Source organism: Salvia splendens, chromosome 20 (genome assembly GCF_004379255.2).
Source record: "Salvia splendens isolate huo1 chromosome 20, SspV2, whole genome shotgun sequence".
NCBI classification, from domain to species: Eukaryota; Viridiplantae; Streptophyta; class Magnoliopsida; order Lamiales; family Lamiaceae; genus Salvia; species Salvia splendens.
Genome location: NC_056051.1, coordinates 20056739 through 20084724, shown reverse-complemented (window position 1 = coordinate 20084724; position 27986 = coordinate 20056739). Strand labels below are relative to the sequence as shown.

Sequence of the window (27986 nt, the reverse complement as noted above, 5' to 3'; positions counted from 1 at the left end):
TTCTTAAACCACTATTTGAGGGCCCCACTGTACTTTTTTACTCCATTCCTTAACTAAGGAACGGAACCTGCAACCCTCCGTTCCTTAACCGTTCCTTAACCGTTCCTTAAATTACTATTCATTCAATTTCATTTTTTTTATTTCCAACCCATTTCAATTTAAATAAACACACTTTAATAAAAAACAAACACACTTTATTAAAAAACACACAACATTAAAAACAAATTCAACTTAAACTTAAAAAAAATAAAAAAAAGCACACAATTAAAATCCTAAAAAAATAAAAAACACAAATAAAAAACACACAATTAAACGTGGGAAAATAAAAAAACTACTCCGCCGGCGAATCATCCTCCGGAGGCGGTCGAGGTTTAGGGGGAGGAGGAAGACCAAGTAGTCCTGCCATATGCACAATTCCGTTCCACCAGGCCGTGAATTGGGCGTACGAGAAGCGGGAAGTGTCTGCCATTGTGGCGGTTATGTACGCCACCATAAGTGTGTCCGAGCCTCCCCGCGAGCCCGATCCCGAGGCCGACTGGCTTGATTCGCCTCGGCCCTTCCTCGCTCTAGCCGCCTTCGCCGCCTTCGTCCCTTGCGGCCGACGGCTGGATCCCCCGTATTCGTCGGGCGTTGGATCCCCCGTACCCCCAAACACCTGCGGTTCACCCTCGCTGGCCTCACCGGTGTCACCAGACGAGTAGTTGTCGCTCGCCGTGTGCTTCGTGCGCTTTGAGGTTGAGCCCGAGCTCGAGCGGACACCGCCGGCCCACATTTCCTCGTCCTTGACGAGCTGCCAAATATCAACATATTTGAACTATAGACCGGTGTCCTGGTAGAAGACGCGCAAAGCCGCCCTCAGAATGTCGGCGCCCGAAGCTCCGCTTCGCCGCTTCGGCCGAGTAGATGCCGCAAAATTTTTTGACCTGTGCGTCGACTCGGCCAAAGTGAGCACGGAGCATTGTATATTTGCGCTTCCGGGCCCCTTTCGGCTTAGTCTGGTGGTAGACATCACGGACCTTTTCCCAGAAGCACTTGGCGGCTTGTTGGTTCCCGACGATGGGATCGTACGAGACGGTGAGCCAGGCGGTGTACACCGCCTTAGTTTCTTCGTTGTTGTACGGATGCCGGCCCAGATCCTCCAGTTCCTCCTCCTCCTCCTCGGGTGCCTCAGACGCAGCCCTAGAGCTTCCACCGCCTCGGCCTCCTCCCTGGGTGGGTTCAACGGGGATATCCTCCCGAATCTGGGACAAACCCTGAGAAAGCCGCGAGCCGGGTGGTCGAGCATAGGCATCCACATCGAAAGTGGGTGGTTGGTACCCACCCGGCGTCGCCGACCCCTGGGTGCCCGGCGTCGACGACCCGGAACCACCAAGTGTGTTGTACATGGTCTCCCAATCGCCGAACGCGTTGAGATCCCACCCACCGGAGCCGCCACCGCCGTAATTCCCGTCGCCGGACATTTTGTGAAGGAGATTGAAATAGAAAATTGGAGAGAAATTGATGTTGGTTTAGGAAGAGTAGATGTGTAGTTGTGTGTGAAATGTAATAAATTAGGTGTATTTATAGAATAAGAAAATAAAAATAAAATAAAAATAAAAATAAAAAAAAAGTTAAAAAACAATAATATTACCGTTAAAAAAAATTTTAAAAATCAATTTTTTTTAAAAAAAAAATAATTATTGCGTCATCGCTGACGTGTCCCACTCGCGGGCCGGCGAGTGGGAAGCACGCACGAAGCGGGGAGCGCCACGTCACCCCAGCGCGTGGCGGCACAAGCCGTGCCGCGTTACCTGCCGTCGGCACCCGGCACGGAATGGGAACGGAATGGGAGCGGAATGGTGCGCCGCAACGCGTTCCGCGGCGAAACCGTTCCGGCGGAACGGCACGCGGAACGCCGGCGGCGCGCGTTGCGGGTGGCCTTAACTTCATTCAATAATTCGTATTCATTCAATAATTCGTCTTCAACCAAAGTAAAGTTTGTCACTATTAATTTTAATTTTCGAAGTAAGAAACATCTCAAATTAGAAATAAAATCATGGAAAAAGTTTAATAAACTATATAGAAAACCAATAGTTTAGGCAAACATTAGTGAAACCTATCTAATAAGTATAACAATTTAGAAAACTTTCAAAATTACTGTAAAAACTAAAAATACTAGTACTGCAATGAATGAGAATGATTCAGTAAACATGAGCTTAGTAAAAACCATGAAATTAAGCAGAGCAACAAACACTAGCTTAATTAACTTCTAAGAGCATCCACAATAAAAAACGTCCAACAATAGTCCAGCCATAGCCTAGCCACAAACTCCTCCCGTCACATCATCAGCACTAAAAATCCTCTTACCACATCAGCAAAACAAGCAAATAGCCCAGCCATAGCCCAGCCACATCACTAATAACAATTATATAATAAATCAAATAATTAACAATCACGCAATATACGGAATTTAATTTACGAGGACATAATCACATCAACATCGAATGAAATTAATAATTAAAGTGAAATAATTAAGGTGAAAGTGATGTTATGTGATATATGTGTTGATTTATCGAGTGATTTGTGATTTGCTCGACTTGTTGATGTGATATGAGATGATGCTCGATCTTGACGGAACAAAAAAAATTATTTATGTTTTAAAAACGTTTTGAGGAAAATAAAGTTGAAAAGATTATGTCAAGCCATATTTTGTTTTGGAACTATGTCTATCTGACTGCAACGATGAATGGAATGGATTGATGGGAGACCGTGGGAGGTAACCACTTCCCCGGCACTTGAATGTTAAGATATGATGAATGATGAATGGACTGATGAATGAACAAGAGATAGTGAAATCGGGTTTGTCAGATACGGCATATGTTCTAGGAAAATAGATCGAAAGATCGCTTTTGAAAAAGGAAAAGAAAAATGTTTAGTGTTCTCGGACTTTTCCTAATATCCCGAGTTCACTCAAAGAGTGGCTTGACAAAATCTATTTTTATAAAATACATTTTGGCACGTGTCCACTGAGTACACCAAATACTCAGCCCTGCATATGTTTTCTCTATGTGCAGGTTGAGCGGTGACGAGCGCGGTGGGTGTTGAGCATGATAGTGAAGAAGATTGTAAATAAAACTTTCTGAATATATTATGTCTTCATACATAATAGTATTCTACTCTCGAATGCTTCCGCCAAGTATTGTTGAGATAATTTTATCTCGAGTTGCTGATTGTTGAAAAGACACTCTGATTTTATTCGAGCTTTTCCCCATTTGTTTGGAGCTAAAGTCGAGTTTGCACTCTGTGTATCATACACTCTGATATATATATTTCTTTTAAGCTAATTGAGCCTTTCTTATGAACTGTTATCCTTAAATGCTATTCTTAATGTTTGTCCCTTGGTCACGATCGCCTCGTTTGTAACACCCCTGGGGTGGGCGGGCGTGACAGCTGCACACCGTCGGTTGTATGAGGACTACTTCGCTCTAGAGCCGTGGTATGGGGATAACATGTTCCGGCGACGTTTTAGGATGCATCGTCTGCTATTTATGCGTATCGTGAGCGCTTTAGAGCCTCGATACGAGTATTTCATGATCAGGGAGGATGCGGTTGGCAAAGTCGGTCACATGCCCAGTGCACTGCTACAATCAGGCAGTTGGCATACGGAGGCGCGGCCGACATGTTCGACGAGTACCTCCACATCGGCGAGTCGACTGCCCGCGAACGTCTGCAGTATTTTTATGAGAGCGTTAGGGAGATATTCGGGGATATGTATCTTCGGAAGCCTATCCCCGAGGACTGCCAGGCTCTGATGGATATGCACGGGAGTCAGCACGGGTTTCCGGGAATGTTGGGAAACATAGATTGTATGCATTGGGAGTGGAAGAGCTGCCCCACCGCCTGGAAAGGGGTGTACACTACCGGCTTTAAAGGCAAGAATCCCACGATAATCCTCGAAGCGGTAGCTGACTACCGGCTGTGGATTTGACATGCGTATTTTGGAGTAGCCGGGTCGAACAACGACATCAACGTCCTCCAGTCGTTGCCCTTTTCAATGAGCAGTGCATGGGCGTTGGTCCGACCGTCAGTTTCGTCGCCAACGGCAACCAGCACAGTATGAGCTACTATTTGGCGGATGGGATATACCCTATGTGGCCCGTCTTTGTGAAGACGATCAGATGCCCAACAGATCCAAAGAAGATCTACTTTGCGCAACGTCAGGAGGCGGCGCGAAAGGATGTGGAGCGGGCATTTGGTGTGCTTCAGGCTCGATGAGCGATAGTGAAGGGTCCATCACGGCTGTGGTATATTGACAGCATCGTTGATGTCATGTACGTAGGGATGTCAATCGGGCCAACCCGTTCGGGTTGTCGGGCCATTCGGGTACAGGCTATTCGGGTTATGATTTTTTCGGGTTATAAAAGTTCGACCCTAACCCTAACCCTTCGGGTTTCGGGCTAACCCACCGGGTTATTCGGGCCAATGAGTATTTTTAAATCTTTTAATATTTTCAAAAAAATAATACGTATTTTAAATTTTCTTTAATTATATACATATTTTTAATTAATCATTCAACAATGAAATACATATTTTTAATTTTCTTTAATATTTTAAAAAAAGATTAAGTTATTTAAATTTAAATAACTTATTCATTACATAATTATTTACAAAATATCTATCAATAGTATGTTTATGTTTTTGTATTTAAAACATAAATCAACACTTTGTTTCAAAATTCAAACATAAATCAATTCGTAGAAAATTAAATAAAATTTTCATAACGTGAGAGGTGCATCGTAGATGTAACAAAAATATTTTGAATTGTTAAAGAGTGAATTATCAAGATGCTAGCTAGTTGGAGTAACTCTAAGTTTTCTTGAATTATGATTGGTCAAATTTAATTTATTCCAGTTGTGAATAAGTCGAATAATAATTTAGCTTTGTTTTAAGAATCATCAAAGTACGCATAATTCAATGACGAAGCGGCGTCAAAACACTTTGCACTATTATATTGGAAATATACTAAAAGAAAGCTTTTATATACAAGTATTTATGAATCCATGAACCACATAGTGATTTTTTTCGTGATCTTATATAGTCGGTTGACGTATTTGGATTTTGTATGGTTTTAGAGGGTTGTCTTGGATGATTTTGATTATATTTCTATATTTTGGTATGTGTACATGTTTGTTGAGAAATGATAGAAAATGGATTAGAAAATGTACACAAAATATGTGGATGTACAACAGCCTTGTTTGAGTCAATGTTTCTCACGATTTTGAAGTCTGATAAACCTCTAATACATATCATTCTCTTTGTCTTCGAAAGAGCTTCGTGTGGATATATTGCACGCCTTAATCGGAGCTTTGTAGAGAAAGTTATGACCGTTACAAAAACTACTCGCTGTGCAGAAGCATTCAACTCGACGGGCCGACCCGTAACCCGAACGGGTCAGCCCGCCTAACCCGACAACCCGAACGGGTCAGCCCGAATGGCCCGATTTTAAATTCGGGCTGCGAAATTACAACCCTAACCCTGTATTTTTATCGGGTTATTCGGGCCGACCCGCGGGTTCGGGTTACATTGACATCCCTACATGTACGCATGTATTATCATATACAACATGATTGTCGAAGATGAAGGTCCAGTACTGACTGATTGGACCAATGATGATGTTGATGCTGCCGGTCCAAGCCACGACGCGGCCACCGCCAATGTACATATAGGGATAGCCCATAGAGAGGCCGATCGGGTCCGTGCATTTGCCGACATGCGCCAAAAAGATGCTCATATTCGACCCCAGAACGATATAATTGAAGATCTATGGACGCGGAGGGGTGCACGTTGATTTTTTTAATGTAATTTGTTTTGTTTTTTTGTTGAACTGTACTTTTTTTATTTTTTTATTTAATGAAATTATCATTGCACTTTCTCCGTCCGTATTCGTGTCGAAATTTTAATTCCGTATATTGTTTAATTTGGTGAATTTGGTAATTTTTATTATTGTGGATGTCCATCGGATGTCCTTGGGGATGTCCGACATTGTGCAGTGGGATATCCTTATGACGTGGCAGTGCAGTAGGATGTCCTTATGACGTGACATGAGGTGTTTTTGGGAAGTCCACCGGAAAGTCCGTCGGGACATCCGCACCATTGCTAATGCTATTATATAAAATATCAAACAATTAAAAATATACATTTAGAGTTCTCTATCTTAGTATTACTAGTGTCTCGTAATTCTAGTCTCATGCATTACGCAGCTTTATCCAATCCTATCAAAAATAGTGTTTGGTTATTAATTAGGGTCGTGGCAATTGAGACATTCGGCCTAGGCATCATTTATATTCATATTTGTTTACTAATATTCTAGCATATATTTAATATTTTTATGGCACTAAGAGAATATCAGAATATTGATAATCCCACTTTGTCTTGAATTAAATTTAGTTTATATAATGTGCATGATTTGAAACTGTTTTCGTATTATATCAGGTGCAGTTTGTGGCGAATTTGATTAGTTATAAAATTAATATTGTGGATAAAGTACTATGAAATAAATGTTCTCTACCTTTCCAGCAATTTCTCTTTGATATTTATCAAGCGGTGGTAGATTAACACTAAATTGACACTCCTACTACGCAACATTTATTTGATAGTTAAGTTTTTTTTGTTTCAACGAACATAATCAATTTTCATTTGTTACGAACCTTTTTTTCCCAATAACATAATTGTATTTTAAAAAATCAAACTACCGTATCAACAATACACAAACTCGATATATAATCATATAGTTAATGTAAATTCAATAAACCCATATTGATACGATACAATTATTAAGGTATAATTTCTTTTTACCAAAAAATATTTTATGGGTAAGTTATGGTTAAATCTCACCCCTCCATAATTAATAATTAATGTTAATATATCGTCTATAAAAGACAAACACATTAGACGAGGCACAAATCAGTAGTGGTGTTTTCCATTGCTTGTTGGAGTACATATTAATTAATGGGGTCATGGCAATTAGTATACAACAACCATCCTATCTTTTTTGCTTTCTATATCCGGTTAATATGTTACAAATATTCCTTAAAAAATTGTTACAAATATTGGGCTTTATTGGCAATAACTAGTTAGGTCACTCACACTAATAATTAAAAATATAGTAGTGCTACTTACTGTATTAATAAACATGCAAAACCAATTTTAGCACCACCAACCACATAACAGATTTAACCTTATTTTTCTAATAGTTTCGCCTTATTTTTCTAATAGAAGCAGCCTATCATAATCTTTGAGCTAACACGCATAAAAAACCTTTATAATACTTTACCAACCAAACCTTGTTAAATATGTATATTATCTCACAGATTATTGCAATGGGGGCTATTTTATTATAACATAAAATTCCACCATCACAATGCTATAAGACGCAATTTAAGATTTTCACACATCTTTTAGTTTATTAGTCACAAAAGGAATAACTAACTGACTAGGGAGAAAAAACAATATTCATTTGCATTCATTAAGGAAAAGGTAAATAATAGAAATTCTACACGGATTTTAAAATGTTTTTTTGAGGTATTCTTAAATCATAGGTGGACTTAGATTACATCATAACTTTTTAACCAGAACTGGTTTTGATTAAGTTACGTAAACAAATATCAATATTTAACTATATTGATGTTTATTTCCGTCATTTTTAGTTATATAGGTAATCCACTCCATGTTTCTATCCAGCTGCAATATAATGTTTCACTTCGCTATTTTGGTAGCTACGTAGTTAAAAAAGCTCATTTACATTTTTTTTTCATTTTAAACCATATTTCATATAATAGCGAGACTCTTTAAATGAGTACTCTTTCCGTTCCTTTATAGTTGATTTTTGGCACGAAATTTAAGAAGTGAATGTTTAGTATGTTAATTGAGTAGGTAATAAAGTAAACACAGGAAAAAAGAGAAATAAAATAAAATAAAATAAAAAAGTGAATAAAATAGAAAGAATGAAGCAAAAAGAAAAAAAATGAGTTAATTATTACCATATATAAGAATAACTCAACTATAAAAAAATTCTAAAATAAAAAAAATAAGTCAACTATTATGAAGAAAAGGATGGAGTACTATTATACAGAGAGTTGGTCGTTCATTTTTCTAAAGCAAATAGGATTTAGTCCTTTTTGGTGTTAGGCTTATAGTGTAAAACCCATTTGTAACAATCAGACCCAATAAAAATTAAGACCCATTAAATATTCACAGGCCCAATATTGAGCCCAAATCAATTAATCATAGCCTGCAAATAAAGGTATAGTATTTCAATGAATTTTGTTTTCCGCCTTTGCCACAGAATTTTGGCACCGCCAAGTTGCGCGGCAATAACTTCCGGATGGTTATTCCAACCATTACACTAATACCACATTTGGTTATCATAATTTTACCTTGGAAAGTAAATTGATTTCATAAATTTTAAATTCTTGTGTTTATTTCGATTTTTAATCTAACTGAAAAAGTAATCAGAATCCCGAGAACAAGAAAAGTTAGTACAACTTTCCAGGATTCTGAATCCTAACTTTTCTTAGTTATTCTTTTTTTCAGTTTTAGGATTCTTACATATTTAATGTATTATTATTATTATTATTATTATTATTATTATTATTATTATTATTATTATTATTATTTACAATGTATTAAAACTAATATAAAATTATAAATCATACAGAGTACTACTTAATTTCGGTATAAATAACTATAATTAAAATTATCATAATTTTAGCTATATTATTATAATATATATTTGTTATTATCATAATAATAATTAATAGTTTATTAAATAATTAAATATAAATACATAATATAAATTATATAATAATAAATAATTATTATTATTTTATAAATTAATAATTAATCAATAAAGTCATAGTGAAATTCAAATTATAAAATTTATTCAGATATAATATTAGTAAATATTATAATTATAATTACATAATCATATTTATTATTATATCATTTATGATTATAATACTCCATGTAACTATAACTGTAATTATATTATTATATATTATGATATATAATCCATATTTAAACTAATAATAAATAAAAATATAATTAATATCATTTTAATTAATAATTAATTTAAAATTTTATATTATTATTATTCTTTTTTATAAATAAAAATAATAATAAGTAGGAGTATATTTTTAGTTTGGTGTTCAAATCTAATATAAAATTTAAAATTTTGATGTTTTCTCCAAACACAGGAAAGTAAAATTATTAGGAATCATATTCCGGAGATTCATTTTCTCAGGAATCATTTTTCTTGCCAACTTTACTTTCCCGTCAACCAAACATGGCCTTAACTCAAACTCATTTTAGGGTAAATTCCACACTAATATTGATTTTACTCCAACCATTTAAACTAAACTCAAACTAAAAAGAATATTCTCCAATCAATTACTTTTTATATTTTCAATCACATCTATATATTTTATCTAAATTACACATTAACCCCATAGCAATTTGTCGATAACTTTAATTAAATTAAATTATATTAAATAACATAATAAAACTTATTAATTAATATGACTATATATAAAATTTATTATTTATTTTAAAAACGTGTAATTTTAATTATTTATCTTTCTGTTTTTTTTACGTATTTAGCTTATTAATATAACGTTTTAGTTTATTGTATCTTCTTAATCTTATTTTATCTAGGTCACGTATCGTTTTATGCATATTTTTATTTTGATTAGGTTGAGTCTTTTTATTTTTAATATTCTTAATCATATTTTAGATTTTTAGTCTTTGCTTTGGACAACTTTATAAAAAAACGTGTATAAAGATATGGGCCAGCCCACTAATCAACAATTAAATGGAGTAACATTAATAGAATTATTTTGGTTTTTATTTGTAATCTTCTTCTCCAACCTGCTGTCCGCGTGTGTTTTACTGAAACTACTGTAAGTTTTTTCCATTCCTTTTCTTGTATTTTTATTTCTCGTCCTTCCCTTGTTCATTTGATAAATATAAAATGATTTGGACTTGAATGCAATAAATCAAAATCTAAAATGTGTTTTTGATATAGTTTTAGTGCAAACCTAAAGATATGTATTTTTTCATAAAAAACCTATAATAGGATTGGTTTTGCAGTACTGTTTGGAGGTATTTTCCTACTGCATTTTAAGTTTTGCAGTACTGTTGGAGATGCTCTTACTCCATCCGTCCGCCAACAAATGTTTCATATTGCCATTTTTTAATGTTCACTTAAATGTCTCATTATATGTGTTGTGCTATTACATAACTCGACGCAGAAGAGGTGCATTCAGCTCATGCTTATCTGAATATTCACGTCCACAATCGAGATTATGTAATATCACAACCAGCACGATTATGCAATGGAGAATCCAGAGCTAAAAGGCATTGTGCTACATTCGAGCATCTTAAGCGATCGAGAATCTGAATCTTAAGTTGACGACAAAATCCAGAAAGATAAATCACAGCATTTTGGTGCAGAAACTTACAGGATAAGTCGACAGCAAAAAAAGAGAGTTACCATTTCTGCATCACTGGATGGAGACGACTGCGTTTTCATCCCCTTGCGATGCATCAGCTGCAGGAGACTTCTTCACCAGAGACTTGGGCAGGTCCAGCTCGTCCTGAATACAACGCTGCTGAGGATGACATAACAGCTGACACATGTTACGGAACAGGGCACGTGTCAGTCCTTGACCGCTCTCAAAGATGTAGCCCTCGAACTCACTGATTCGTTCGAGTGCGTCAACTAGTGTATCATACACCACTTGTGGACAGTTATCCGGTCCGGGTTTGTCGTGGAGGTACATCACATCCAAGGTGAAGAGCTTCAGAGTCGAAGGCAACTGGGATTTTGGCGGCGTGGATGACCTACAGTAGATCAAGATCTGAAACAAGAAAGCCAAAAGGTTATGCATAAGCATTGGGCAAAACTGATCCCACAACTACAGCAATCTAAATGCGCTTTCATAAAATAGGCAGACATAGAGTAAGAGGGGAGGGGGGGAGATGGTTGGATTGCTCAATGTCATAAATGTACGAGGATAATGTGAGTTCATGATAGTCACTGACCACACGGAATATCCGATTTTGTGCACGAGATTTTTTAGCTTCGTGAGTTGCTACTTTGAAAAGCTGAGTGAGATCTGCATGGCTGGTGGATGAATCCACTGATAGACCTCGTAGAGCGGAAAGTGCTGCATCAACTTCACTACTGAACTCTTTCCGGAGCTTCACAATGAAGAAACAGGACAAAATCAGGGAATATGATCAAATAAGAGTAGAATAAATAACATAATGACTGCGGGTAACAAGCGACAAATAGTGTCATGGAGCAAAAATCATAGCATTCATGCTGGATATTTAGCTACCCAATATCGAGGATGTCTATTCAAATTATAACATCTTGATTGTATATACTACCAGATAACAAAGATTCAAACTCAAGTTACTTCAATATATGTCATGATCCTGCCCTCTTGATTCCAACATTAAAACAAACTAGCACTCTTATATCCAAAATTCCAAATGCATCTTGCAGCAAATTTAATCTTCCATCAACAAAAAAAAAATACTACCAGAGTAAAATGTGCCCCAGAACTTTTAACATTTTCAAAACTGATAACAAGTAGAATCCCAACATACATGGATCACATTCACAACCACTACAAGAAAAGAGGCGTGATTCTCATCAACGTGGCAGCCATGCCACTCAACCACATACACCATATCACAAAATTTTGCACATTCCTATACCAGTGACTTATAAACCAGAATGCATCTGAAAATATCTTATCCGTGGATTAACAAAAGCATTGTGAACATCTCCAGCATATAAAGCTGTGCAGCACACATTCACACGAAATGCACAACTGAAGCAACATTATCTTTTAAATTAGTGATACACATCATACACTCAGTAACAAGCCAAAAACAAATACATACAGCCTTAGCACCAGATAGCAAACACACACAAAAAAAATTCTCAATCCTAAAACCTCTTAGCTCAGAAAAGAATCATAACCGTTGCTCTTCTGTAATTCAGAATAATACGTAATTTATCACCATAACAAAAGTAATCAGGCACTAATTCAAGTGATACGCAGGTTATGCTTCAATGTGAACTCTCACCAACTAAGCTAATAGGTGAAGCTTCCAATTTCCTAGAAACAGAATCAATTTAACCCTAAAATCGACTACAGCGCAGTAATTAATGAACTAATTATAACTGAGAAGGGCACAGAAATGGTACCCAATAGGTGGATTTGCCGAGGGCGGAGAATGCGAAACGGTGATCGGGATTGATGGTGAGCTTGGAGTGGACGAATAGCATAATTGCCTGCTTTATGGAATCCAATCGGGTGTAGGGGCGACCGTTGGGGCCGTTCAACTTCATCTCCGCCAACGTTTCGCGGCCGATATCAATGCAAAATAGAATGTCCTCGTTTGAGAATCGGACAGCGGGGAGAGTGTATCCGCCACCGCCGTGAACAGCAGGCTGTGGATTTGAGCTCCTGACCTCTGCGACCTCCATTTTTCGCTGGGGTTTCTGATTGATTTCTTGGTTTCTTATTTTAAATTATTGTTATTCGTTCAGATTTTGTTTTTTCATTTTACATTTCGATCAATTATAATTAGACAATGTAACTTTTTGTCAATGTGTAGAGCGTTTCAACATTTTAAATCAAAGTTCATCACTATTTTGTGTTGATATAAAATCTTTTATATCATTATTTTGTGTTTTATACTCCTACTACATTAACTAATAAAAAGCTAATGGATTTAAAACATACTGTACTACAAAATATACTATTACTAGAATGAAACGTAAATATGAAACTATTTGTATACAAACTTCAAAATTTCTATATTAATATGAAATAGTGATAAAACATTTTGTATGAATAATGTAATTGCTTCACAAGCATCACAATCAGAAATGAATATTTTTTAGGATAATTTGGTTGCTATATATACCCGTGACTAAAGGTTATGACTCATATCTAACTCTCATATTTTAACCGAAACTAGTTTTAACCCACGTGCGATGCACGCCGAAATTTTTTTTTATCATACGATTCTAAATTGTTTATTGATTAACAAAAGATCAAGTTTTGATTCCGAAAACAAATTGGTAGTATTGCAAGTTTTAAAATTGGACGATAGTTTTTCAAACCTCAAAACAGTTTTAAAATGGTATTTTGAAGTATAAAAGCGTCGACGCAAAATAATATTGTCACAAAATTGTGTGTAATCTTTTTTGTATTCTGTATCCATTTAAATTAGTACTATACTTTATCATAGTCGAGCTTCATTACATTGCAATATAGTGACCCTAATACGCTAAAAACTCAAACCTTGAAACATAAATCCTAAACCCTTAACGTTAAATATAATCATCATGACCAATAAAAGAGCCAAGTATAAATAAAATCCTCCATCCGTCCCAGTTCAATTTTACTTTGTTAATCACTTTAAAACAAACTTTAATAATAGAAAAAAATAAAAAGAATATCATAACTTCATGTTAAACAATATGAAGAGTATTGGAAAATATGGAGGGAGTGAAAAACGTGACGAAAAAAAATATGTGAGTGGATAAATTACCAAATGTAATATATTTATAGTCCAAAAAATAGAAGATAACTCCTCAAAACTTTTTCACTTTCTTCACCTATTATTAAAAATTTTAAAACCTTTTAATTTCCCAAAAATTAAAAACTAAGCGTTACGTAAATGTTATCAAATTTTGGAAAATGAATGACAATAATTTCCGTCATTGTATTTGTATGAAATGAGTAACGAATAAATGTATAATAAATTTTGGAAAATGAAATGGAAGGCCATTGAAGCAATAATCTCATAATTTACTTTACAACCTTTCGGTTAATCCGCATACTCATACAACAAAAGGTCGTTATTCCTCATACTTATAAATACCAATCAATGACAATATTAAATGTCCATAAATAGCATTATGGATCTTATATAATTGTATAAAATACTTTAACACCAATGTAGATACTTTAATATCATGGGGATATTGAAACCTCTATCAAAATTAGTAAAAACCAACACTTTTCATTTTGTCCACTAATGATTAGAATTAAATAAAACTTTTTAATTTCCTCAATATTGAGACCCCATAAATTGGCAATTTTAAATTTTATATCAATACGTTATTAACTACGGTTAAATTTTATTGGATTGTATTTTATATTTTATTATTAATCAAAGTAATGAAATATGAAAAGACGCTAAAATGAGAAAGAAAATTAAATGATTGAATTAAATAAATTTGTATTATATTATTAATTTTCTCACAAACTCCATGCTTCATGTTGCGCAAGCAATAGACGTGGAAAGCAATGCATCATTATTAGCAGGTTTTCAAATTCCATGCTTCAATTTAATTGTTTTATGAAATTCAAGTTTTTTTCAATAGCCAATGAAATTCTAATATGCCTAAGAAAAATTGCATATAAGAAAAATTGTAACTTCATAATGTTGCTCTTGAAACCAGTAATGTAGTTCTAGTCGGGTGATCTATAAGTGGTGAAACACCCGATCGGGTCTTCTCTCTGGAACCCGATTTCTGATACAAAACACCCAACCGAATTTTTCGTGAAATGGAAAACACCCGGCCGAGTCTTCTCTTTGGAGTCAGCCTCGTTCGCTCCATTTTGCCTGTTTTCACTTCAAAACTCCAACAAACTCATTATTTCATCTAATTAATGACTAAATGGGTGAAAACCTATAATAAATACCTTAATTCACAAAAAATATTGGCCTAATCACCTCTAAAACCATGAGTTTGTGAGTTACGAAACTGAACACCGTACACAAAACACACATAATTTAGAATACCTTCGATCTCTACCAAAACTTTTTAATAAAAAGGTACACATACGTATTTGTTTACTTTAATATTTACATGCGTGAAATCATAGCAATTCACAAATACAAATAAATGAACAAATTAATAAACCACCTATATCATGTCGTTATTAATATAGCTGATAAATAATAACTTACATTACATAATGATTTCAGAATAATATATTATCCCACCCTAATTTTTTTAAACGACTAAATAAATAAATTCAAAATACGCTAAAAATAATTTAATAAAATTATTTATAGTTTTGAAAACAAATTTTTCATAAAATAAAATATAACTACCTTTATAAAAAATGTAAACAAAGAGAAATTACAAATGGAGAAATAATTAATTCATAAAATCAATTGTTGCTAAATACTATAAGTAGCCTCAGTATATAGAACATAACATGTGGCCAAGCGATTATTCTGGAAAATCAAATCAAATAAGAATGGATTTCAGGAGAATGTCATTAGCATGAAAATTAATCAAATCACTAATGTGTTACTAATGAATTACAAATATTTAATAAATTACCTTAAGTTGTAAATTAAATCTTTGCCAAAAATTTTCATCGCCACTTTGATACACGCTGCCAGGCTCGAGTTCGATGGAAACGGTCACTTAGTGGAGAAAGTCGTAGTGTTTTTCTATCGATATTTTATTTATAAGAGCTGAATGATTTGATGATGTATGATGATTGAACGATATTTATAGAGGAGAAAAAGTTGCAAGTAGTAAAAAAATTAATGAGATTAATGTGTGGGAAGAAAAAAGGCCTAGAAATTCATTGAGTTTTTATAACGGCTAAGTTTAATGCGCAAAGTTTGATTGTCCATTATTATTAGTGATTGCAATTGCATTAAAGTTATTATATCAATTATCTAATTGCTATGATCATCTATATTGCTATGATCATCTATATTGCTTTATTCTTAGTTGTAAAAAACTCCCGCAATCAAACGTAACTGCTGTATTAACATCATTTAATATTTTGAAATTTTCCATAGTTCCATATGATCATCTATATATCATATTGGTGCAGTGCTCAATTCATTAGGTAACTGTTATAGTTCCATATTAAGTATTTGTTTAGTTTATTGCTTAATAATAAGGTAACTGTGATACTAAGAAAACACTTCAATTAGTCCAAAACTTATCAACATTTCAAATTCATATCCAAAAAATTGATGAATATTCTAAATTATGGTCAAAACTCATTATTAAAATAAAATGATTTTGGACTTGTTTCAAATAAAATTATTCATTATTACAAAAATTCACATTTATTTATTTTTTAACCGGGATGGCATATTTCGACTTATTTTAACTAAAATGATTCATTATTAAAAAATATACAATGCATTTATTTTACTTTATTTTTATTTTATTTTATTTAACATATAAAATAAGAATGCACAAAATCTCTGCCTAAAAAATGGGTCATCTCCCCATGGCCGAAGGAATGAATTATCATTTGATTGGTTATCCCTTGTTTAAAAGCTTGATTCGTGGCAAACATCTAATTTTATTTCATAATGGCAATACTCCATATAAGTATCATACGATAATTCATCCCATTTCCATTCGGTGACTATTTAATTCTTTATAAATACACATTTCATTTGAATATATTTTTATTACTCGTATTACTATATATCAATATTATCTTATACTACGCCATTTAGCAATTGAACTCGATAGATTTTAGAACATAAATTATCTTAGTACTCTACAAACTAAATAAATAATACGCCGCCGAATAACTTATGAGCGGCGCGCGTTTTAAACTGCGCAGCTAGGTTTTATATTCTCACTCACACTTGCATAATCAGACATTCAGTTTATTGGATTAATTGTTTCTCTTTCGATACAACGACAAGGAGATATTGGTATTGCTGCCTAGATCAATAAGTATTATTTTTAATTTTCTATTTTTCGTTGTTTGTACTATTTCTTTAGCAGTTTTCGTTTATCTGAAGCAAGACGATTAAAGGTTTTGGCTTTGTTTACATTTTCATTTGTTTTCCTGGGGTTATTGATTCTGTTGGCTTCGAGAGTTGAACGTTGAGTTGCTATGGATTGTTCTCTGCTGATTTTGAGCTGTTCAACTTCAACAGCTTATTTTTGAAAAAAACAAAAAAGAGTAGTATTTTATCTAATTTGAAATGAATTTGCCTATTGTTATTGTGATGGATTGGATAAAATTCAGATGTTAATTCAGAGAATTGAAGACAAACTATTGTGTTAATATGGAATAATTGTACACGTAAATGTTAATGTCAGGTATCTGAGGTTATATTGAGGCCTTTGAAATGATTGTGTTCTTGATGGAATGTTTCATTTGAATTAGGAAAATTATCACTGCTGCGGGAGAGAGAGCATGCAGGTTTGTGGTGGGTCTGCAATCATGAATTCCATTCAGCAGCCTGTTGCAACCAAGATATCAGCATTCCCTTCAAACTGGATGGGTGCCATTGGAAGCCCGAGTCATGTTAGAATGAGTTCGTTCAAGCCTTGTAGATCATCACAACTTGAAGGGAGCTTAGTCACTGGGAGGCCGCCCTCTTCTGCATCTGTTCCTGTACCTGAAATTGGAGGTATTGTTTATGTGTAGCAGCTTTTGTGGAACAAGATACTGTGGAATGCTCCTTTTCCTTCCGTTCTCTTAGTATCTGCATGTGTTGTTGTGATGGATTGCATCTCAATTGTTATGCTTTGTAAAGTGATTGAACAAACAAATTGTTTCCTTTTTTGGTTTGGTTGAAGTTAGAAGTTGTTTTGTTGTCATGAATTGAAATGATTAGGAGCTGCGAGCAGCTTTGTGGACAATGGCTTGGAAGAAGTTGATCCAGAGATTCACAGCATTATTAACAAGGAGAAGAATCGTCAATTTAGAAGCTTGGAACTTATTGCTTCAGAGAATTTTACTTCTCGAGCTGTGATGGAAGCAGTTGGTTCTTGCCTCACTAACAAGTACTCTGAGGGATTACCTGGCAAAAGGTATGATTAGAATTTAATTTTAAGGGGAGTTCAAACTACACTTTCGCATTGCTTAGCATTCTGCTAGGATTCAACTTATCTGATCATATTTTGCTTCAGATATTATGGTGGCAATGAGTTCATTGATGAACTAGAGACTCTTTGTCAAGAGAGGGCTCTGGCAGCTTTTAATTTGGATGGAAATAAATGGGGTGTGAATGTCCAGCCGCTGTCTGGTTCACCTGCTAATTTTGAGGTCTACACAGCGGTTCTTAACCCACATGACCGTATAATGGTAAATGAGATTCTGTCTTTCAGGCACTTTGCTTTGCTTTTCATGCATTTAGAGCTAACAATTAATCTGATGGTTTTGAATTGACATCAGGGATTGGATTTACCGCATGGTGGACACTTGTCACATGGTTTCATGACTGCCAAGAGACGGGTTTCTGGAACCTCAATATATTTTGAATCAATGCCCTACCGATTGGATGAGACTACAGGTCTTCTTATTTTCTTTCGTTAGAATGGTCTAGGGTTGATCACTTTCACATATTAACTACAGCTTTGAAATTTTGTTTAAACAGGCCTTGTTGACTATGATATGCTTGAGAAAACAGCTGCCCTTTTCCGTCCAAAGCTTATTATTGCAGGCGCTAGTGCTTATCCTCGAGATTTTGACTATCCTCGCATGAGAAAGGTACAAATTCCCACGTAAATGATTCAGATATTCTATTGTATTACTTCTTCTTGTCTGCTCGATAACATCTACTATTTTTCTCGATTCAACTTGAAGATTGCAGATGCTGCAGGTGCTTTCCTTATGATGGATATGGCTCATATCAGTGGGCTTGTTTCTGCATCTGTTGTAGCTAATCCTTTTGAGTTCTGTGACATTGTAACAACAACAACACACAAGGTTAATGTTGATTCTTATCTTGTCTTGTTGTACAAGCTTGACCCAGAAAATTGGACACAGTGTCTTAATCACATCTACGAGCTTAGAAGCTGCCACTTTTACTTGAGTAGGCTTTCATTTAATTGTCTATTTTCCATTTCTCTAGTCTCTCAGGGGTCCTCGAGGTGGCATGATCTTTTTCAAGAAGGAACCTGTTCTAGGAGTTGATCTAGAAACTGCAATTAACAATGCCGTTTTTCCAGGATTGCAGGTCTGTGAATAGTCTGCTTTGTTGGTCATTGTGTTAATGGATATCAATCCTTTCTTGATAGATGCATATCATTCTTGGTCTAACGATCCACTTGTAAATTTGGGCAGGGAGGTCCACATAATCATACGATTGGGGGGCTTGCTGTTTGTCTGAAGCATGCAAAATCTCCAGAATTCAAGGCTTATCAAAGCAAGGTATGCACTCGGAGTTATTTTAATAATAGTAATAAGTTAATAATTGTCGTAAGCAAAAAAAGGCTTGCACATTTTGACACTAATATTCCCCCCACAGGTGGTCTCGAACTGCAGAGCTCTAGCATCTCGATTAACAGAGTTGGGATACAAATTGGTTTCTGGAGGGAGTGATAACCATCTGGTTCTTGTGGATCTCCGTCCCTTGGTAAGCATGAAACTTCCATCTTCTCCCTTTAGTATTATGCCCTTTGACTCTCAACTTGAGTTGTCTCTTCCAATTAATCACCACGATCACATGTTCCAGTAGTTGACCAAGTTTTTCTAAATTTCCACTTTAGTTTAAGGATTTAAGCAATAAGTTGTTGATATTAATACATCGTTGTTCGAATAGGGCATTGATGGTGCTAGAGTGGAGAAAATTCTTGACATGGCATCTATTACCCTCAACAAAAACTCCGTGCCCGGTAAGTGTACAGTTTTGACTTCTTGTATCAAGCTACAGTATCTGTTCCTTTATTTTTATTTTTTTAAGTCTGTTACTTACTCCCTTGTCTCTCTATATAGGTGACAAAAGTGCACTAGTGCCTGGTGGCATACGTATAGGTTCACCTGCCATGACTACCCGGGGATTCAGTGAAAATGAGTTTGTTTCGGTTGCAGACTTCATCCACGAAGGTGTGCAGATCACTCTGGAAGCAAAGAAGTCCGCTTCAGGCACCAAGCTCCAGGATTTCATGAAATTTGTGACTTCTCCGAGCTTCCCATTGGCCAACCGAGTGTCGGATCTGCAAAGAAGAGTTGAGGCACTGACAACTCAATTCCCCATTCCTGGCCTGTGAACATAAATGAGGCAAATGCTGTACTCCTCACTTTCCCTATTGCTAAATTAGGTCTTTTTCTTGATTTTCATTTGATCAGACAGTAGAAAACAACTCCACGGTTTTGTTGCTTTGAATGTGGTAATTCTCGAAGCTACATTGTGTTCTTCATCTTTATCCAAAATTTTGTGATAGCCATGCACTCTGTTCGTCTCTCTCTTTCACACACGCACAATACAATTGCTTTTGATTATAGAAACACAGAAACATGAATGCTGACAAATGGCAGCATTTGAAATCATCTGCTCTATATCTGCACAATATTACTCGAAATGATTGAGAATTCCTCTTAGAGGAGTGAGTTCACGTTGCGATTGACATGCCTAAAGCCAACATGGCCTAGATCAAGCCTTCCACTAGGCTCTTGTTGCTTGCTGAGCGTGGACAGTGCTAGCATCCGCCGGGTCATGATCCCGTCTCCTGCATTGTCTAGGCACCTTGGCATTTGGGAGGTGGATCTCGAGGAAGATGTTGGGGTCCACCACGAGCCTGCCATCGCTACTTCCACCATGTACTCTGTCGTGTTGCGGATGCCCTCTCCCTTCGCGTAGTTGCACATAATCAGGAGGTTGCTCGGGGACAGCCCCAACTGATGCTGATGGAATAACTGCCTCTAGCAGAACACAACTTCCTATTAGATTGCAACTAATTTGAAATGCGCTCTTGTTAACGGAAAACGTTTCTCTGCCTTGTTTGCTTGTTTCCTCTCTGCTGTCCTTGGCTTCCCTGCTTGCTTTCACCTTCAACGATAATTATGCCATCAATAGCAAAGAAGATTGAAGCTGCTGATCAGACAATTGGTGGCAGAGACACAAATCCTTGCACGGGCGTGTGGTTGGCTGGGGAGCAAGACACGGTCTGTTCGAAGCACTGCCATTGCCTGCATCGAATGCCAACACCACCCCCTCAGCTCAGACAAGGCTCAAAATAAATTCGCGAACAAACTCATCTTGATACAATCTTCGTCCTCCTCCTCACCTCTGCATTCAAGAATCGTGTATGTAACCGCTTTTAGATTAACTACTTATAAACGAGCAACTAATGGATTCTTTTACGATCCCTTGCCCTTTCAAGGACAAGGACCCTATGGACTTTTTTTAACTATAATAGGTAATTATAAATCTTCAGATGAAGAGAACATTGATTCGATTCAGATAAGTTCAATGCAATTTTGTTGCTATGTTTCTTGTGCTTGCTTTGTTGACTTGAGTATCCCTCGAAACCCATCTTTTGCATTTGTGCTTGTTTTATTTGTTTCTGCAGTAGACAACATTAGAGGCTTAGAGCAATAGTTATGTTATTTGTATTCTATTTCCTACATGTTTTCTACTATAATATACTATGCAGAAACTAGCCACAATATATGCAGAAACTATGGTGATATATTCTAGTTTAAGACAAATTTGCAAAATACCTCATCTCATTAACTACCAACTTGATGGTAGAAACTTTGTGAATGTGTATACATTCAAATTTCTTAGAAAATCCTCAAAGCACAATCTTAAAAAGAACAAAGTAGAATTCATTTAAACAGAATTAAAAACCAAGGCAGGACATGACGATTTAAATGTTCATGGCATCTGAATGACCAAATAATATTTGAAAACAATGCTATGATGAGAAATCTGCGCTCAACACAATTTCCAGTTGTAGCAACTCAGTAACAAAAAAAACAAGAAAGGATCCATTGTACACTAGAAACCTAGTTAGAACACGATATCATACGAGCCATAACAAATACAACAATATAAGAGCATGAAAAACACGACTTGACTCTACTCTACTCATCAACTGGGAGGCGATGCTTTGGCAGCCCCGGTGGATTGGGCTGCTTGAGGCGGGGTGGCGTCATAAGCACTACCATATTGTGCAGGCTGCTGTTGACCGTAGCCAGGTTGAGTTGCTCCTGCTGCTGCTGCTGGGTAACCTGACTATGGAGGTCGCTGGGCACCTGAATCTGCGTGAGCATAGCTAGCCTGGGCAGGTGGGGGCTGAGAACGAGGATATCCAGGCTGAGCATATGCACCACCTTGTGCACTAGGTGATTGCTGAGGCTGTGCATATGCAGTGGGCTGACTGCCTTGCTTTTGAGACTGAGGTGTCGCATAGTTTCCATAGGGTGGTTGGGTCCCGTAGCCACTCTGTGCTCCATAACCGGGCTGGCTGGAAGCTTGATGTGGATAATTTGGGTTTGGGCTGGGTTGACCACCGGCGTTGTATGACTGCGCAGACGCAGGTGCTTGATTGGGGTCGCTTTGTGTTCCATATGAAGGAGTTTGACCATCGGGTGTTGGATAGGCAGAGTTGTAGCTTTGCTGCTGTTGATCATATCCAGCACTAGGATTCTGCTGTTGCTGGCCGTAACCAGATTGAGCTCCATGATAACCACCATAACCATCTTGGCCGTAGCCGCCTTGTCCTTGACTGTAGGCGGCCTGACTGTAGCCATAGCCCGAAGCATCGGTCGGGGCAGTAGTCCCCCCATGAGCTTGCTGTTGCTGGGATGGTGCGTGTTGGTTGTAATAATCATAGGCACCTCCTTGAGCAGCTTGCTGATTTTGAGGAGCAGTTGATGATTGATCCCAGCTAGCTCCATACCCACCGGATGTGGCTTGAGGAGGATAACCAGAGTACGGTGGTTGAGTCATGCCATATTGTGGTGGACCAGGGTATGCACCAGGCTGGACATAGCCATAACCAGGTTGTTGCCCAGCTGGGCCCGAGTGTCCCCAGTTAGTAGGTGGCCTAGCTTGATAACCTTGCTGGGAATACCCTCCAGACATCGATTGACCTCTCATGCGGTTCTGCACAAAAATTGTTATGACAAATGAACCTAGAACTGATTTTTCAACAAGACTAGCAACAATATATGGATAAAAATTAACATATAATTCAAAATGGTAAGCGAGGCACAAAGTAATGTATCAACATATATATACAAGATCAAACAAGTAACATAATAACCTCATATACTGAGCACTACACTCATAGAGAGTTGCATGAAGACAAAGATTAGACACCTACATACCGTACTTGTTGAGTCGTATTATTGGATAACTCCTGCTGAAGCCCATCCTCTCCCTATTCGAAGTGAATGGGTACAACAAAATAGCAAATGCTATACATCTATAGCAGAAGAGGAACTAAAGGTGCACAGCAAAATCCAGTATATACAAGGAAAACTTTATCTAAATAACATAGGATAATCCATTCAGTTACTAGGTGAAGAATCAATACAGACATTCGTAAAACCAGAAGCTGAGAAATATGTTCTACAATTATTTATTCAATATTGTCAACTCAACTCAAAGGCTTTGATCAAAAACTAACATAGAACCAGGATAGGAGAAACGGCAAGATATGTTAATATCATTATTTTTAACTTTACCTCATCAAGTCCAATAAGCAAATCATCTTGGGGTAGGGGATAAGAACAATATAATAAACAGCTAGTAGATAACTCACAGCGGGCAATATAACATTATACTGTTCCTTCAACAAAATTGTAATCATGTTCAATATGATAGAAGTTAGATTCTCACAACAACAAATTATTTAAACAGTTTCTTCAAGCGAAATCCCATGAACATATAAAAACAAACAGATATGGTTGTAAGTAGGGATGTCAATCGGGCCAGCCCACCGGGTTTCGGGCCAACCCTATTCGGGTTGCGGGTCAATCGGGTGCGGGCTAATCGGGTTGTTATTTTTTCGGGTTATAAAAGTTCAGCCCTAACCCTAAAAACTCGGGTTTCGGGCTAGCTCATCGGGTTAATCGGGTTGCTACCGATAAAATTAACATGCGGTCAATCCAATAAATAATGGTGAAAATTAGTTATATTTATAAAATGTAAAATATTTAATTATGATAAATTTGAGATATATGCGTAAACTCAAATATTAACATGATCAAATACTAATATTTGAGATTTATGCAACATAAAACATAAACATCAAGAAATTTTAAAGCATGTTTAGAAATTTAAATATATTTTTTTAGTGAATTGAAGTTTCTAATTCATTATCTATTATTATATTAATAAAAACTTAATATATAATTTATATATTTAATATATAAAATGGAAAGTTATTTTTTCAGTAATCTGTATTATAAAATAATCAATGAAGTGTCGAATTAGAGTCAAACAAATAGAACAATATAAATTTTATCGGGTTTCCGGGCCAGCCCATCGGGTTTTCGGGTCTGGCCCTAACGGGTTGCGGGTTAATCGGGTGCGGGCTAATCGGGCTGTAATTTTATCGGGCTGGAAATTTTCAGCCCTAACCCTATAAATTTGACGGGCTATTCGGGTCAACCCACGGGTTGCGGGCTAAATTGACATCCCTAGTTGTAAGACAAATCTCACAGGTATCATATGGCAGAAAACAAGTTAGTACAATGACTTATCGCAAGCTAATGACCATATATAATTGTACCCGATATTTATCTGATGCATCCACCGTGATAACCAAACACCAAGCTTTTATAGAGAGAAGATCCTCCCAAATATATAATGCAATATAGTGCTAGATGGATTTAATATCATAAAAGAACATGCTGAGGCAACACCAATAATTTCTAACCTTTATGATAGTCCCCGATAAGAGAATCAACTAAAAGATAAACTATGATCCAGCACATGAAACAGGTGGCAGTCTGACATTAGTTAAAAGTTTAACCATCCAAATATGGTTAACCCAAAAAGGTTTAAATATCCTCAATTTTACGAGAAGCTTAACATGCTGCTTAGTTACCTTAATGGAGACGAACCGTGCAAAACCTGCCTCGTACAAACCCGATATCCGATATGCAATGAATCAAAAGAAGGATATAGGTAACATCCTAAAAAATCTCAACCTTATTTATCACTCAGAAACAGAACTGATTAAAAATTGATCTAGCTATTGAGTATTGACAAAGACAACAGGAAGTAACCAAAATCGAGGAAATAATACCTAAAGAGCTCATAAAACCCAAAATACTACAGAGACACTACATACACTATAGTGGAAAGTAACCAGGAACTATAACCCACGCTATAACCAAAAAAATAAGAACATGTACCACAGAGTTCTCCCTTATGGAATGAAGAGCAGTAAAAGCTGGATCCGCAATCCAAGATTCATTTTGACAGGGGCAAAGGATCTGTAAGTCTCTATATCCAAAATTGGTAAAATAGGGAAGGCAGACGGGATATGTTGCAATTTATCTCAAATATATTCAGCTGGAGATATGGCCAGAAATATAATTGAAGACTGGAGAGAATTACAGGAGCAATCTTCTCCTTACAAGTCAGATACATTTTAAATTGATAATGGATGTATAGTAGGGTAATACATTGATTGACAACACAGTGACGAAGAAAATAAATGTAAGACTTCAATTAATTGTGAATTGACAACAGGCTTTGACTAAATGATAAACCCAAGAATTTAAATCTCAACGAACACAAGAAGAATGCAATCATATAGAAAACCAACATGGTATCATATTAAACATTAAAATATTGGGTGAAATGTTAATGTACACAGACAAAACCCAAAGACTCTGGGATATCAATATGGAAGTATAAACAGTTCTTTTCCATACATAAACATAACAAACAAAGTCACAAAAGAACATATAAATGACAACCATTGAACAAACCTCACTGGTAACTTCTTCAACCAACTGTTTTGCAGCTTCAATTTGTTCGCTAGTTCCTTCAATTTGCACTGTCCTCTCCCTTGACATATCACCCGGGGGGAGATGAAGAGGTATGACCTGTAGCATGTGAGAAAGTACATTGGTATTATGATGAGTTCATACAGAAAGTTGAATTTTTATGAAAACCGATAGCAACTATCAGCATAATGTATTTTGCAAAATAGTTCAGGCCACCCTACCTGGATACGAGCTCCAGTTGTTGCTTGCATACTTTTTATAGTTTCACCTCCTTTACCAATAACAAGTCCCACCTGAAAATTTATCCATTGTAAGGAAACTACAGGCTAAATAATTATAAGAACCAATCAACAACGTCTACCATACTTTATTATTAGGGATCATCATAACAAATTGATCGGCCCCAGATTGCTGCCCAGTCAACCGCCGGGAGACTATTCCAGAACCACCTGCATCAGCCTGTCCCATTGAAAAGCAAACTGTTTTTACAGATAAATCATCAAATAAAATATGGGTGACCTGGCACATTGCTTTCTCAAACTTCCACGACCACAGAGCAGATGTATGAAGCCGAATTAAAGTTAACATGAGGGTGTCAAAATAAAACATCCTTAAGTAGAGAAGGCCGACAAACACACAAACAGGTAGTATTAAACAGCTTGCTAACATGAATTACCTCAGAAAGAACATCATTGATCAATTGCTCTGCTGTGGCTATCTGATCAGGAGTTCCCGTGAGCTCAACTGCTCTTGAAGTAGAGTTAGGATCTGCATCCATGTCTCTGGTGACCTGAATCTTAGCTCCTGACTGTAGTTGGAGGTACTTGATAGTCTCGCCACCTTTGCCAATTATCACACCAACCCTTCCATTTGGAATATCAATTTTCTTGCTCGGACCTGGGTAGCCATACGAAGCACTTTGTGCTGGAACACCAAGACCAAAACCTGAATGTTTGTGGCTGACACCTACAACCAAAGTACACCACACATTTTTGTCCCTCAATTATCCTCGGCCATTCAGAAAATCATAATAACAGCTACACCTACTTCTAATATTTTGCAAGGTTACACACTGATAAAAAAATCACAATTATCATTGTTAGAAACTAATAAAAAAATTGTGCAACGGTGCCAACAAATATATTGGAATTCAATAATCACCATACATAAAGAATAAGTGTAAGCTCGATCGAACTGAGTGATCAAAAAAAATTCGTACACTATATACACCAAATGCACAAAAACTCTACGAGAGCAATAAGAGCTGAGCAGAAGAGGATGTGAGGGATAGAGAAACACATCATGCTATATAAGCGTATTCCAAAAGAAGCCCCAACCTGTATCAACAGCATCGTAGCCACCGGCGCCAGCTCCGTTATCAACTCTGGCTCTCTTCGAAGGGTCGACGTTGTTTAAAAGCCTCGCTGCTATCTCCTGCGCCTTCTGTTTAGCCAGCTCGATCTCGTTCATTGGCGGCGGAACGTTGCTGTACGAAGGAGGAGGTGCAGCGGAATCGGGAGGCGACGAGAACCCCGTCGACCTGCGGCCCACAGGTGGTGGGGAATCATCATACTTGCGCTTGTTCGATTCGCCTCCGGCAGCGTACACAGCCTCATCTGCCATTTCTGCCGGAAATTAGAAAGGGGAAGGAGAGACGTAAAAACCCTAGATTGGGTAGAAGAGAGAGAATTATGGATGAGCTGGTATAACCGTATAACTGCGTATTTATAGGTGTACGGTGGAAAATAGACAAAAAGGCTGTGAATCCCAATAGAAATGCCACACCCACCTCCTAGCAATAGCTCGACTTAGACCATCCGAATATTCTAGCAATAGCCTAGCAATAGCTCAGTCACTGTCACATCATCATCACTAAAAATCCTCCTGCCACATCATCAAAACAAGCAAATAGCTCAGCAATAGCCCAGCCATAACCTAACCACATAATATCCACATCACTATTAACAAATATATACAAAATGAAATAATTAACAATCACACAATATACGAAATTTAATTTACGAGATATATACGGGAAAAGTTTAATAATAATATTAAAATTTTAAAAAGTACAATAATTTAAAAAAATACATTAATTTAAAAACAAGTGGTGCGAATGAAAAATGACAAGCAAAGCGCGTATATATAGTGTTTCGGGAAAAAAAAAAATTAATTTCGCGCTAGGCGGTGCGCTGGGCGATCCGGGCGCTG

General features: G+C 36.6%; 3 protein-coding genes across 4 annotated transcripts; 1 reads left to right on the top strand and 2 right to left on the bottom strand.

Annotated features, from left to right (window-relative positions):
* Nucleotides 1-10386: 10386 nt before the first annotated feature.
* Nucleotides 10387-12585, bottom strand: LOC121780964. Its single transcript, XM_042178631.1, has 3 exons — nucleotides 12260-12585; nucleotides 11080-11238; nucleotides 10387-10895 (listed from the first exon to the last, which is right to left on the bottom strand). The coding sequence occupies exons 1-3, from the start codon at nucleotides 12539-12541 to the stop codon at nucleotides 10539-10541; spliced, it is 798 nt and encodes a 265-aa protein (XP_042034565.1). The 5' UTR covers nucleotides 12542-12585; the 3' UTR covers nucleotides 10387-10538.
* A 4007-nt stretch (nucleotides 12586-16592) lies between these two features.
* On the top strand, nucleotides 16593-20248 carry LOC121782507 (serine hydroxymethyltransferase 3, chloroplastic-like). 2 transcript variants are annotated; one of them, XM_042180373.1, is made up of 12 exons: nucleotides 16593-16779; nucleotides 17241-17487; nucleotides 17695-17890; nucleotides 17990-18164; nucleotides 18255-18372; nucleotides 18457-18569; nucleotides 18666-18788; nucleotides 18934-19038; nucleotides 19146-19232; nucleotides 19330-19437; nucleotides 19624-19696; nucleotides 19797-20248. In XM_042180373.1, exons 2-12 carry the CDS (start codon nucleotides 17271-17273, stop codon nucleotides 20069-20071), a joined length of 1590 nt encoding a protein of 529 aa, XP_042036307.1. In that variant the 5' UTR covers nucleotides 16593-16779; nucleotides 17241-17270; the 3' UTR covers nucleotides 20072-20248. The 2 variants fall into 2 exon arrangements, with proteins under 2 accessions (XP_042036307.1, XP_042036308.1); XM_042180374.1 differs by having other exon boundaries at nucleotides 16593-16801.
* Nucleotides 20249-21666: 1418 nt separating this feature from the next.
* LOC121781208 (far upstream element-binding protein 2-like) lies at nucleotides 21667-27482 on the bottom strand. The gene is made up of 6 exons (XM_042178922.1): nucleotides 27113-27482; nucleotides 26452-26741; nucleotides 26142-26234; nucleotides 25997-26068; nucleotides 25758-25874; nucleotides 21667-22914 (listed from the first exon to the last, which is right to left on the bottom strand). Exons 1-6 carry the CDS (start codon nucleotides 27396-27398, stop codon nucleotides 22042-22044), a joined length of 1731 nt encoding a protein of 576 aa, XP_042034856.1. The 5' UTR covers nucleotides 27399-27482; the 3' UTR covers nucleotides 21667-22041.
* Nucleotides 27483-27986: the final 504 nt, after the last annotated feature.